A 14,767-nucleotide genomic window follows, 5' to 3' on the forward strand; every position below is an offset into this window, starting at 1 on the left:
ATGGTAATCCTTCTGCCTCGGCTCCCCAAGAGCTGAGATTACAAGCATGAGCCACCACACCTGGCCAGTTTTCCTATTCTTATTTCATGAACTCACTGTTTTGCTTTATCTAAAGATACTCATGAAACTTTTATGGATTTTTCTATGGTATCCATCTATCTAGCTATATCCTCCTTTCTATTTGTTTGCTTGGATTTCTTGATGTTAATATTTGGTTGCCTCTCCATTTTTAAGATCTAGTTTTATTTTTGATCATTTATCTCTGTGTGTCTGTGTGTCAGTATGTGCATATGAGTGACAGTGGCCAAGGGGAACAGAGGTTTCAAATCCTCTGAATTTAGACTTACAGGCAGTTATGAGCTGCATGCCATGGGTTCTGGGGACTGAGCTCCAGTGTCAGAGCAGTAACTGCTTTTAACCTATGACTCATCCCTCCAGACCTATCTATACTCATTAAAACATCTTTAAAGACGTTTATTATTATTTTTATGAGTGTTTTGCCTGCATGTATGTGTGTATACCATGTGAGTGCCTGGTACCCACAGAGGCCAGAATCAGATATCAAAGCCTCTGAAACAGAGTTATAGTTGAGAGCCACTATGTTAATGCCAGGAACTGACCTCTGGTCCCCTGAAAGAAGAGTAAGTGCTCTTAACTGCTGAATCATTTCTCCGGCTCTTAAAAAAAAGCGTTTAAAAATGATATTTATTTATGGAGAAAGTTGCATGTGCCATGGCACAAATGTTGAAGTCAGAGAACAATTTACAGAAGTTGGTTTTTTCTTCTACCATGTGGGGTCAGGTTTGGTGATAAGAGTGCCTGTACTTGATGACCATCTTACTAACCCATGGCCACTCAAAGTTGACTGGAATCTCTGAGCCTGCTGTGTTACAGTCAAATCTTATGTGTCTACTTGTGGATGCTCTTGATGCCTAGCTGTTTGGTCAAACAATGACCTATAATGGCCCTAGGTCCCCTAATCGAATTTAACTCCTGTCAATTATTTAAACATACTGTCTTCTTTCCTCACCTTAATGATTCTACTACCCCCAATTTGAGTTGATTTCTTCCCCCCAGACACCAGGCAATTTAAAAAATCTACCAAACTATATTATGTGCAAAAACAAAGCACAAAAAGAGGTTGCAACTCTCTTTCCTCACCAAAGCCCTCAAGAGGGCACAGAGTTTGGAAGAAACTGAAGTGGTTAGTGCTGCAAGAGGTCATGGGTGGATTGCATTGTGTCCAGGACCACTGCACAGACCACCCCTAAGTTTACCATGATCTCCACACTTCCCCATGCTCTGCTTTGGAAAATGATAGACAGTACTACCAAAACTACTAAGATTGTCAGAGATCTAATGAACTATGTTAGTTCTTAGCAATTGTCAGAACACAATCCTGACTTCCTGTGGACTATGCTGCCAGAGATGACTGCTGTCTGTTTGCACAGAACCTTTCAGATGCCTGTATATCAGAAGTATTCAGCCCACAAACATGGGAATCCATCAAGTTGCCACTTCTATCTTAAACCCTCCCTTAAGAGACCTTCACACAAAGCTCTTTGCAAACCTCAAGTCTGAACTGTGTGCTATCACTTGGCTTCAGTCATTGTTCTTTCTAGCATTAACAGAAGAACCACGGCACTCATCTTAAAGGGAGTAAGCTGTATTCTGCAGCCAATTTGAATGGCCATGGTCCAGGAATGCAAATTAGTTACCCCAAATTCCATGTTTCAAAGAGAAGTCATACATCCAGGCAAGTTTGAAATACATTGATGGATATACACAAGAAATGGAGGGTAGGGTAGTCTTTTGGCCCAAGATGTCATCTGATGACATTCTTAGCTCTTGCATTGTTGGGAACTAGTATTCTGATAAGTTAATGGCTTATAGGAGGTTTTTTATTTATTATCTAAAGGCATCAGTTCAATACAGAGTGGGGTAAGGAATGGCTGTCTCGGGACTGGGGGGCACAGTGAATAAGTACTGGACATAAACAAGACCAGAGCTTAGCAGCACAAATGCCAAAACCTCTAGACCAATGCCTTATGCCTGAGGATTTAATTTCAAAGTTCTTGGATGGCACTACCTTCTAGCCTTTCTCCCTGTAACATACATCTGTCTCTCTTGGTCTGGTCCCACTCCCTGTATGCAGAGCTCCTTGGCAGACATCTTATGGCTCTAGCATTTTCATCATCTTGGGGTCTCTAATGTAGCCTAGGCTTCATATCCACAATTTCACAAAGTGGCCTCCAGGGTCTCCTGCCCTCTTCTCACATAGGGATTCCCCTGCCACATGTGGCCCCAGTTGCTCTCTGAAACCACAGAGGAAGATTCCACAACCCCTTTAGTCTTGCATCCATCATGCCTCTAAAGCTAGAATCATGTGGGTGACACTGACAAGTTCTGTTGTCTGCTTGGGTTGGGACTTCATCCCCTTGAATGACATTTGAAGCAGGGTTTTAACCCAGTCACTTTTTAGGATCAGAAAATGCCTCAGGCACTCTTCACAAATTGGAAGCTTATCTGAGTGGCAAGACCTCTCTCAGCTACTTTAGTTACTTTTCTGTTGCTGTGATAAAACACCATGACCAAGGCAACTTATACAAAGAAGAGTTTGAGTTTACAGTTGGGGGGGGGGCGGGGAGTCTATTACCATTATTGCAGAGAGGTGTGGCCACCACAGGTAGGCATGGTGAATTGAGTGGAAAGCTGAGAGTTCACATCCTAAACCACAAACACAAAGCAGACAGAGCAACTAGAAAAGGCCTGGGCCTTGACATTCTCAAAGTACATCTCCAGTGACATACTTCCTTCAACAATTCCACACCTCCTAAACCTCCCCAAACAGTGCTACCAACTGGGAACACGTGTTCAAATACCCGAGAGTATGGGGGACTGTCATGGAATATTTAACTATGTAAATATGTGTTACAATTGTTTATGATGTGGAATATTACTTTAACTGTATAAAGGTGTGTTACATTTGTTTGTGCAGCATTTGTTTAATTATGTCAAGATGTGCTGTTATTTGTTTGACCTTGCCTGCCTGAGGCATCTGATTGGTCTAATAAAGAGCTGGATGGCCAATAGCTAGACAGAGAAAGGATAGGCAGGGCTGGCAGGCAGAGAGAATAAGTAGGAGGAGAAATCTAGGCTCGAGGAGAATAAAGGAAGAGAGAGGGGAGAATGAGAGAGATACACAAACCAGGCAGCAGCCAGTCAGCCAGGCATGAGAAGCAGTGAAAGTAAGATGTGAAGGAGGAAGGAAAAGCAAAAAGCCATGAGGCAAAAAGTAGACAGAGAGAAACAGGTTACTATACTGTTATAAGTTATAAGAGCTAGCCAGAAACAAGCCAAAGCTAGGCCGAGCATTCATAACTAATAACAAGTCTCCATGTCATGATGTGGGAGCGGGTTAGTGGACCAAAAGAAAAAGCCTTGCTACAGGGGACATTCTCATTCAAACCACCACAGTCAGATGTGAGAGCACTCTGGCTGTTGCATCTATCAGCCCGTTGATCACCAGGACTGATTCAGCCAAGGTGGCTGGCTAGGTGGGTGTCCCATTCCTCCCTCAGCACTCCGTGTGAGTCTCTCCCAAATCTATGTGCTTGTTTGAAAAGAACATCTTTCCCAAAACAAGACTTCCATCAAGGATATATGACCAGCTGTACTCCTTTGCTAGAACCTCCAACACGCTCTGAAACCACCATAGCCTACTCTTTAACATCTTTAACACCTATCAGTGTGGAAATATGATCGAAGATGGTACAGCTGGCTCCAAAGGGACATTGAACATGATGCCAATTGACCTTGAGAACTCACTGGTCAAACCTCAAGACAATGAATTTCATTCTATTGCTAGTCTCATTTCATAATAGATTGAGAGAGGAGGCTGAAACAATGGAAGAGCAGCCAGCTGTTTGCAGACGCCTGATTCTTACCCCTGGCTTTAATTTCCCTATACCTTAGCCAGGCTTCTAATCCTTTCCAAATGCCTCTAAATTTTGCCTTGCTTCCAGGCACACAGGCTCACACTGTCTGCCTAAACATCACAGAATCTGTGGATGAGAGATGTTCTCCATGTAAGTGAACTGAATTTGCTACCTGCTTCTGCTCAGCAGTTTGCTACCTGGCTCCCCCAAACCCACAGTCTTACACATTCTGCTTGTCATTTCCTAGTAAAGAAACCCCACATCTGTTTGATCCCAGATGTTTAAAGGTCCTGTGCCTATAGTTTATTTCTCTTTTATAATTGACTTGCAATCTTTGTCTGAACTTGTGTTTTGGATGTAGCAACATGCAGATGAGGGTCCTAAATAAATCCTGTTCACATGGGCACTGTCTAAGTGTGTTGACATACAGCATGATAGTCTTATTTCCACTTGGGAGAGCAAATGATGGCACTAGGTAGCGCTACATCTCCAAGCCGCTGTGGGGAGTTCATATAAGGTGTGGGTAGGCATGGTACAAAAACGTCTCCCCCACCCCTTTCCTGTTTAAGACTCACAATGGAAGCTGCATCCTAATAATAGCCAGCTCCTTCCACTGTTGCTCTGTTCCCTCTCAGGCTTCTTATCTCTAAACTCACCCATTCTTCTCTGGTTAGGACCAGAGACCAGTATGAATGACAGCTATAAACCTGTGTAGTTCAATGAGGTATTGGGTCTGTGTCAGGAGCCTTCAATCCCCCCTGTCACAGAGATTCACCCTTGCCTGCAGTGAGAGAACCTCTGCCTCTGCAGTTCTGGCAGGGGATCTGCTGTGCCCACTTTCTTCTCCAGGCTCCTCCCAGCCCCGCATCTGTGGTCATAATATGGCCGATGCACTGCGCATTTCCAAGACCCTCTGCAGCAGCTGCTGCCCACGCACACAGGGGCCAGCAGCTCACTGGGCTCTTGCCTGCTGTTTGACCAAGACCTTTCTGGGTGACAGTTAGAGTCCTAAGTCTGATATGATTCCCTTCATTTCAGTTTTGGGAGGTGACAAGGATGAGCATGGCATCGATCCCACCGGCAGTTACCATGGTGACAGTGATTTGCAGCTGGAGAGAATCAATGTGTACTATAATGAAGCTGCTGGTAAGGGTTTGGATGTCAGCCTTGCTTTCCATACTGTGGCAGGGGCAGGGGCTAGGAGCATGCAAACAACACGGAAATGCTTTCTGCATTCTCATTTAAAATGTCAACTTCAAGATAGATAGATAGATAGATAGATAGATAGATAGATAGATAGATAGATAGAGAAGCACTTTGCAGCCCCTGAAGACCTTTGCATGTTTGATGTGATTAAGCATGTTTCATTTTCCTTTGTCTCAGTGCTGGGATTTCTGTAATGAATTCTGCTGCTACATCTTTCTCCCTGTCAAGCCCAGTTGTAAGTCAGCTCTTGTCCCCACAGGCAACAAATATGTACCTCGAGCCATCCTGGTGGACCTGGAGCCTGGCACCATGGACTCAGTGAGGTCAGGACCCTTCGGCCAGATCTTCAGGCCAGACAACTTTGTTTTCGGTATGTTGTCATGCTCCATGAGAGCCAGCCAAATGACTCACCCCTTCCTAGCAGCCATGGGCTTTACAGTTGTGTGTGCAGTGCCCAGCTGAGCCTGTGTCCACAGACCACAAGTCCTGGCCTAACCTGTGCAGCTGACTCTTGACAGCTCAGAGGAGAGTGTGTGACTGTAGAGGCTGTTAAAGGCCTTCAAGAGGAGCAGCTCTGGGGGAGGGGTGGCGAGGGTGACAGTCTTCAAAGAGGATATTACAGGCAGCAGGTGATTTCAAAGGACAATTGATGCTAGGCAAACACCTCAGTGACCAAGGGGCAGACCGAGTACTTAGAGCTGCCTGCCCTTCTTCTTTAATTACAGCTAATTAAAAGTATCTACTGAATGTTCCCTGTGCTTATTTTCAGAGGCAGGTCCTGTCCCTCAAGGTGATTCTTTTGTTTGAGAAAGTCTCCTACTCTCCAGGATGACCTCTTGCCTCAACCATCCAAGTACTGGCCTTACTGACATATGCCACCATAGTCTGCTCCTCATCTTGATTCCAACCTTTCCACCACTGAGTCTTGGAAATTTGCATTTTTAAACCAATATATAAAACCAGAAAGGTTGAAGATGATGTGTCACACCACAGTTTGACATACATATATATTGTCTCATTTTTAAAACCAGGCTAAGCATTTTCATCTCAAACATTTCTGTGTCGTAAAATCTCAGAATCCTCTCAGTTTCCTGACATGTACAGAACATTGTTGTTTCCATAGCAACAGCATAGCAGTGCTTCTACTCCCCTCGGCGGTAGCTTAGTAACTGCGATCAACATTTCCCCAACAGTCTGGATCTCGGTCCTTTTGAGAGTCATTAATCCATGGAAATTTTACCTTTGGAAACAAAAGTGTTTCTAAAAGATTATCCAAGGTATCCCAGGAGTAGTTCCACTTTACCCTTCATAGTTTGAATGACACAACCTGGGATCCCTCTGTGTATCCAAGATTCTCTTTGTTCTGACAGGCCAGAGCAGCACAGGGAATTAAGTAGGCAAAAGGCCATTACACAGAGGGCACTGAGGGTGATATTAGTTTAGACATCATACCCTCTTATACACAGGCAGCAGGTGATTTCAAAGGACCATTGATGCTAGGCAAACACTTCAGTGACCAAGGGGCAGACCGAGTCTTAGGCACCAGGGTCAGGCTTTACGACACCGCCGTTCTGTGCACCAGCTAGTGGAGAACGCATCAATGAGGCCCTGTACTGTAAGCATTGCAGCTTGTAACTCCAGTCCAGCGGCTCTGACACTGCCTTCTTGGTATCGCATACACTTCACAAAGATCCATACATATACTTTGAAATAATGTCTTTAAAAGATGGCTAAGGGTATAAAAACAACTGTTTCATCGCATGTACTTTATTTGTTTACAGCCGTACAGAGTATCGCTGTACCTGCTGTCTGTAAAATTGCAAGAAGGCAACAGTCAGAAGTGAATAGAATAAAAGAGAGGCTGGGCCACAGGCCTGCCTCAGGAGTTGCTAGCGCTTGCTGTACTTTCAGAGGCCCCTGGTTCTGTTCACAGCACCCGTGTTTGAAGTATAAATCTAATGAATCTTATCAATAAAAATCAGGAGTCAGATAGCAGGGTAAAAACTGAAAGGTCAGAGAAGCGGGGGAGCAGGCACCAGTGACTTCCTACCTCTTCCATTCCTCCATCCACCCCACCTTACCACTTCCTGCCTCCTCTCTGAACAGACCTCCACACCTCTATGGTTAACTAGTGGCTAGTTCTGCCCTCTGACTCCAAGCAAGCTTTATTTGTCAGAACACAAACAAAATATCACATAACACATGTTGGGTGTCTCCCAATATGTATGACATCAGCTTCTCCACCCTCAATCTGACCACACTCTCATATGATGATCTCATGTGCCTAGTGCAGTCACCATGAGTGGAGTAACCACCTGCCTGCACTCCTCAGGACAGCTGAATGCAGACCTGAGCATGCTGGCTGTAGATATGGTGCCCTCTCTCCATCCATCAGCGTAGCTAGCCATTCTTTTGCTGGAAATGCTGATGCTTCCCAGCAGAGGCCATGTTCTCCCTAAGATACTGGTACTAACAGCAAAATAAGTGGGCGAGGGATTTAAAATACTAGCACAGCTTTTGCTAGGGCACTGGCCAAAAGGAGCCATCTTTGTAGCTGGTGTGGTCGGAGCTGTCCAATGGCAACCCTCCTAACAGGGTCAGTCAAACAGCTTTGGGCTGTTCTTCAGTTCTCAGTCTAAGGCCTTCCTGGGGGAGAAGGGATTCAAAGCCCTGCCTCATGAAGGCCCTGGAAGGAGCTGAAATATTTAGGTCAGGAGCCCTAGGGTCTGGAAGTAAATAAACATGGAGAATAGATGTGACCTGCCTGGGGTTGCTTGGTCACCAAGAGCCACCCAGATAAAAAGGAATTTCCTAATTAATGTCTTTATAGTAACACTGTTAGACCTGGCCACTGGTTCCTTTGGCTCTTATTCTAGGACAAGGAGGATACAACTTGTATCTATGAATATAACTCCGGTGGTACCAGGATTCATTTACTCAGCTAGTTGAGATTCTGTGGAAGACATCTCATGCAGTGACAGGTTATAACAGCAACACTGAAAAGCCTGGCTTACCTACTTCGCATGTGGGACTCATGGGATGCTCACTGGTCTCCCCTTCTACATGCCTTGGGCTGAGCCCCTGCTGTCCATGACCATCATCTGCTCTCTAGTGCAAGCATTTGGCTTCCTTATTGTTCTTGGCTCCATTCTCCACCACCCTTCTTGAGCACCCTAGGCTTTAGACCATTCTCAACATCTCCTGTCTAATCTTCCATTCCACATCATGGAAGAAGTCAAGCATGATCCTTCCTCTATAGCCATTAATCCCTTGTGTATAGATTGAGCCTACCTTAAGTTGCAAGGATATGGGGAAAGGCTGTATGAGTACAGAGTGTGCACCAACTTTTTTCTTGTCACTCTCTGTAAGCACTGCAGTATAAGCAGCTACTTAAATGGCATTTACACTGCTCAGGTGTTATGAACCATCCAGAGATGATTTAAAGTATACAAGGCGGTATGGAAGGTTCTAGGCATATACAAAACACTTTATGGAAAGTGATACACATTTGCAGGTTTATGTAAAACTTTCCCATGGGTACTGGAGGACAAGTGTGCTAGTTCTGTATTCTTGTCTAATAAGTCACTACAAACTGAGCAGTTGAAAGTGGCACAATCATTTTACAGTGTCCTGGGATCAGGAACTTATCATTGAAGTTGAGTCCTTCCCTTAGGACATTGCAGAGTGGACCAGCCCGGTCTATACTGTCATCTGAAGCTCAGAGGCCTATGTCACCCATTCATCTGAGGGCCTTCTCATCTCTACGGCTATTCACCAAAGACTGGTCTCCATATCTAGAAGTACTTGGCCATTTTTTTGTGACAAAGAAGCTCCCCCTCTATTTTGAGCCCAACAAGAAAAGATGCTGAGCCTGATGGTCCAAACTGAGGTACTCTTCTGTCACCACCTGCTAACAGTCTCGTTTTGGAGGCGCCATTAGAGACAGGAAAGCTTAAGGCAAACCGATGTGAGACCTAACTGCCTGTAACACCCCATCCCTGCAGTACTTAGATTAGTGTTTGAACAGTTGGAGAAGAGATCATCTTAGAATCTGCCTAATGCACATGGACTGAGTAGAATGGAAATAACATGGTCTTTGGACCCAGATAAACCTGCGCTTATCACAAAGTAAATAACTTAGCTCATTCATTAGTAAGCACTGTGTTTGTAGTGCCAAATGGCAAAGCTGACCTGGCTAATAAATTTTAGAGAGGTCACATAGGTTCATTGTAATGAACATATATATATATATATATATATATATATATATATATATATGAATATATGGATATATATGTAATATTTATTGTAATGAATATATGTATATACACACACATATAATTCTTATATGCACGTTCCATGTTAGATTAGCCACAAAGTATTGGTGTATTACATTAGTAACAACATTTGGGGCTATGATGAAAAAATTTCTTGGTATCCAAGGAGATTGGTCCTAAGATCCCTGTGGATGCTAATAAAATGACCAAGTGTTTGCATATAACCTATACACTTCCTCCTATTTACTGTGCGTTGTCTCTAAATTACTGATAATCCCTGATACAATGGCAAAGCTATGCAAATAGTTGTTTATGATGACAAGAAAACTATCTGCACATGCTCAGTGTTGGCATGCCTTTCTGTTATATTTAGACATATTTTATCCATGATTGATTGATTCCATGGATGTGTAATGTGCAGCTACTGGGGCCAACTGAAGAAAAAAAACTTTAAAATTCATCTTACATCTGACATATGGAGATAGTGCTTAGGACTGTTTTGCATATATGGCAATGAAGGCATCTGTAGTGACAGATACAAAGGACCTTCCCTTCCCATTAGTCACATATTTCCGGGATTTGTCTGGGATATAGAAGGACCTAACAACCAGGAAGGATTTGGATTTCTCTGAAGATCCCAGCTTTGCAGTCATAGTCAGGGATCCCCCAGATAGTAGATTTGTGTTTGTTTGTTTTTGTTTTTTTATGTCTCAAGTGCTCTCAGTTCAGTCCAATAAGAACCTTTGAAACAATTATTTCACTATTCCTTCTTAGTTAAGGAATGTCTGCTGGTGTTTTGAAAGTACTTCCCCTGGGTATGCCTTGGATTCAGCCTCCCATAGAGACTGCTCTTGAGAAAGCAGCATAGACCATGGTAGGGACAGGGAAGGAAGGATTGTTCCTGTATCAGAGGCTGAAATACAGCAGCATGGCTGGGAAATGACCTCACAGATGAGCACACAGGGCAACCATCTCTGAGCCAGGCTCTCTCCCTATGCTTGCAAATATGTGCTGGAACACTCTCCCCTGCAGAATTATCAGGCTCTGTACAAACAACTGGCTTGCTTTCCTCAAGAAGAAAAAAAATATTGATGTCAACCTTCCCAAGTTGCTATTTGCCTTGAAAGCAAAACTGAAGAAATCTTGGGCTCTGGAACATTCTGAAAGAATTGAATAGTGTTTTCTACACTTGGTAGGATGGAGGGTGGCATGTTCAGCCCCACCCAAATTCCTTGGCAAAACAAATATTAGTTGAGATGTGAAGCTGGGTTTCTGTGAATAGGTGATGAGGGAAACAATGTTGCAATGTAATGGGAACAAGGTCTCCCTCGGGGTACTCCACAGAGCTGGTCACTCTACTACTGTCCTGCATCGTGCAGCAGGGGTCCTCTGGGGATTTGCAGTCCCAAGGGGCTTGTGAAGAGAGGAACATTCAAAGGATGCTTCAACTTGCTGCTTAAAAGAGTCACTGCTCTATCACACCTGAAGTTCACTGGTCCTTCTCACCGACCAAGAGCACAGAGTGTAAGAGGAGGATGTGCATACAATGGCATGGGGCACAGAAGACAGAAAAGCTTTAATTAACTAGAGCAGTGTGGTTCTCAAGCTTCCTAATGCCTCGACTCTTCAATACAGTTCCCCATAAATCATAAAATTATTTTCATTACTACTTCATAACTGTAATTTTGCTACTGTTATGAATTGTAATGTAAATATCTGATATGCAGGATATTTGATATGCAACCCACAGGTTGAAAACCACTGAACTAGAGTATCAGTCACCTAGACAGTAGTTGTGTCAGTCATCTTCCTGTCAGTGAGACAAAATGCCAGGGATGAAAAACATGTCATAAGGAAGTTTCACTTCACTTACGGTTTCAGCAGTGTGGTTCATGCTTGCTTGACTCATTGCTTTGTGGCCTGGATGGATGTGGGTACACTAGGGTGGAAACGTATGGGGAAGGAAAGTGTTCTGTGCATGGTGGCTGAAAACTGAAATACTGAGAGGACGTGGGGCCATAGTCCCAATAGCCCTTCAAAGGTATTCTCTTGGTGACCTAACTTCTAGTTACTAAATCCCACCTCTTAAGGGTTCCACCATCCCCTTCTAGGACCGAAAGCTAGTAAGCAAGCCTTTAACACAAGAGCATTGAGGAATGTGGGAAATACTGTGGCACTGACATGAGTTGATTCTAATTCATAAGGGAGCATATGGATCAGAGGGCCTTACACTAAACCCTGATGGGGGATGTATTTCTGTATGCTGTGAATATGTGTTTCTCTGATTGGTTGATGAATAAAGCTGTTTTGGCCATTGGAGAGGCAGGATTTAGCCAGCAGGAAATCCAAACAGGGATAGAGAAAGGTAGTAGGTGGAGTCAAGGAGATGCCATGTAGCTATCGAGGAAGCGAGAGGCCTAGGCATCACTGATAAGCCAAGACCATGTGGAGATACACAGATGAATAGAAATGGGTTAATAATTAAAAGAGAGCTAGCCAATGAGAAGCCTGAGCCATTGGGCCAAACGGTCTATAATTCATATAAGCCTCTGTGTGTTTATTTGGGACTAAGCAGCTGCTGGACTGGGCGGGACAGAAATTTCCTTCTACAGAACTCTATGCCAGCAGGAACCCGAGTAAATCCTCCCTGTCTTGTTTTGCCAGATATTTTGCCACAGTGGCAAGAATATTAAGGAATGCAAGCTCCCTGAGTTGGGGAGAGAGAGAACAAGGCAGAGGAAGGAAAGGGGTAGGTAGAGAGGAAATGATTATGCCAGCTGCAATAGCTCAGATGTATGTAAATAACACTTGCTGTGTGGCAGGTGGGATAGTAACTGTGGTTACACATTGGTCTGCTCAGTCTTTGTAGCAGCTCTGGGGGGGTGACAGTTGTCCCTCAGTGTCACAGAAATGGGCTCTAGGAGTCCATTAGACACTCAAGTCTCTTATATGAAATGGCATAGACCATTTATAGTCTATGCACAGCACAGCTTCCTATAGACTACAGACAATTTCCAGATTACTAGCAATGTCTGACATTATACATATCATGCTGTATTTACTGCATGTGTCGTATTGTATTGTTTAGACAATGACAACAAAGCTGATACATGCCTGGATGGGAGCATTTATTGAAAATATTTTTGGCTCCTCAAATACGGTTAGACAAATCTACAGCTGTAGAGGGCTGGTATGTTTATTCCAAGTAAACGGATGAGAAAGTGGATATGGAGAGATTAGGCCTTTGGGGTTTGCACCCATTCACTCAGCCTTTGAGGCCTGAGCTCTTACCAGTCAGGGAATGTGGTGGGCGTGATTCTTCCCTTAGCCATATGAAATAATTCATTCAGAGGACTCAGTGTGGTCTAGGTGACCAGGAGCTTGACAGCAGCTGGGGGAAGTTTGGGAATTTCTGAGACTTTGAAACATTGTGTCTGACAAACCTTAAAATTATGTTCAGAAGGAAGAAAAACACATTATCCACACGTTGAGGAAAAAGAAAGCTATTACCATCAAATATCAACAGTGAGCAGGGTGTGGTGGCACATGCCTTTAATTCTAGTACTTAGAAGGAAGATGTAGGTGTGTATCTGTGGGTTCCTGTGAATTCCAGGACAGCCAGGGCTACACAGAGAAACCCTGTCTCAAAAACAAAAACAAACAAAAACCCCCAAACAGACAAACAAAAAATCCATAGTGAAACACACACACACACTAACACACACACACGCGCACACACACATCACATCTAGAGATGACTGGATATACTAGACCTCTTAATACTTTAGAAATTTTAAAATATAAAATACTTTGTGTATGTATGTGCACATGTTCCCAAGTACACTCATATGCATGTGGGAATCAAAGGACAAATTCTTGTGAAGTCTGTTCTCCCTGTCCACCTTTATGAGATTTCTAGGGATCAAACCCAGTGGCAGGCTTGTATAGCAAATATCTTTATTTGCTGGGCCATTTTGTAAGCTCTAAACTTTTAACTTTACAGCCAATAAGTATGTACATAACGCATATGTTTATGGGGTTAGAGCTCAAGATGAGTTCAACCTCTGGCCAGAAGGAGCCTCTTCCATCTACAAAGGAGATTCATACTTGTAAAAAGGACCTGACACATCATTGAAGGTGGTTGGAAACTATTGCTACACATTTGCTCTAAATTATTGTCATCTGCTACAAAATTAATAGATTTGGTTGGGGTTAATGCTGAAATTAATGTTTTCAAAATTTTAGGACCCTTATAAGTGGACGGATAAATCTGTCTCAAGTATGTCTGTCACCTATAGAAGGAGCATTAGTCATGGTTGCAACTAACATGCCACATACCCACAGAGCACTTTCCCCAAAGCTTTCTCACTGGGACCCTTCCTGGTAGAGCCTGGTGAAGGCAAGGAGGGAAACTGGGCAGGATGAGAGAAGGTAAGGCCTGAGTCCATGCTCAGCCATTCACCCTCTAGTCTAAATTTTTGTCATCACCACTCTTTAATGCCTTCAGGGCAAGGATGATGCTGGTAACATCAGGTCTAAAGCAGCAAATGGCCTATGATTGGAGGATGCTGTTGTCCCTTGCCCAATAGCCAGCAGAACTTCTCCTTTTAAAGGAACAAAATAAATAAAAGGAGGAGGGCTAATTGTTTTCTACAGAGCTCTTTGGAGACCTGTTCTAGGTCAGGAAGAATTACTTGACACATTTCCTCCCATCATGCCTCTGAGTTCCACACAGCAGCCTTGCTTTGTGATAGTGTGATGGAGTTTGGACATTCATACTGGAGGGGAGGGGATAGAACACCCTCAGATGAGTCACTTTGGGCAGGGCAGGCATTGTTTAAAATCTGTGTTTCCCTGGCTATACACTAATAGATATCAGAGCTGGGTGCCCATTGGCGGAAGCAGGCTGCCTCTGGTTAATGCCCCAAACAGATGGTCTTCAGGAACCTGTGCCTGCCCTGAGCAACAGTCACTGTTCACTTACTTCCAGGCCACTTAGTGTCCAGAGCACACTGGGTGCTGCTTGTCTCTCAACACAGCATTTCTGCCTGTTGAGGCAGGCTCAAAGGGAAATTGTTGGAGGACCCAGAGAAGAAACAGTAGACAAGCCTCCCTCCCTGAGGTGACCTACTTAGTCTCTGCCTGCCTGCTAGGGGACCTCACATGCCAAGGCCATCCCTTCAGAGTCATATCCTCTGCTCCTCTTGGCCTTAACCTTCCACCATCAATGAAGCAACATAGACCAATGGGCAACTCTCTCTAGGAAACCTGTAAAAAAAAATGACATAACCAGTGACATTTTCCAAAGCAGGACCATTTCTGCAGAGCTTCTGGAAGGTTCTAGCT

The 14,767-nt window shown here is 43.9% G+C and overlaps 1 protein-coding gene across 4 annotated transcripts in view; it reads left to right on the plus strand.

Moving 5' to 3' along the window:
* The window catches only part of LOC127229353 (tubulin beta-2B chain), a 55,480-nt gene that overhangs the window by 35,326 nt on the left and 5,387 nt on the right, over positions 1-14,767 (plus strand). Inside the window, exons 1-2 of one of the 4 annotated variants that reach the window (XM_051194471.1) lie at positions 4,928-5,084; positions 5,404-5,514. The exons of the other annotated variants lie outside the window; for them this stretch is intronic. Coding sequence (XP_051050428.1) covers positions 4,958-5,084; positions 5,404-5,514 — 238 coding nt within the window. The 5' untranslated portion in view covers positions 4,928-4,957. Of the gene's footprint in view, positions 1-4,927; positions 5,085-5,403; positions 5,515-14,767 lie in introns of those variants that run through there. 4 annotated transcript variants of the gene reach the window in all.

Source organism: Phodopus roborovskii, unplaced genomic scaffold, assembly GCF_943737965.1.
Source record: "Phodopus roborovskii unplaced genomic scaffold, PHOROB, whole genome shotgun sequence".
Taxonomy (NCBI): domain Eukaryota; kingdom Metazoa; phylum Chordata; class Mammalia; order Rodentia; family Cricetidae; genus Phodopus; species Phodopus roborovskii.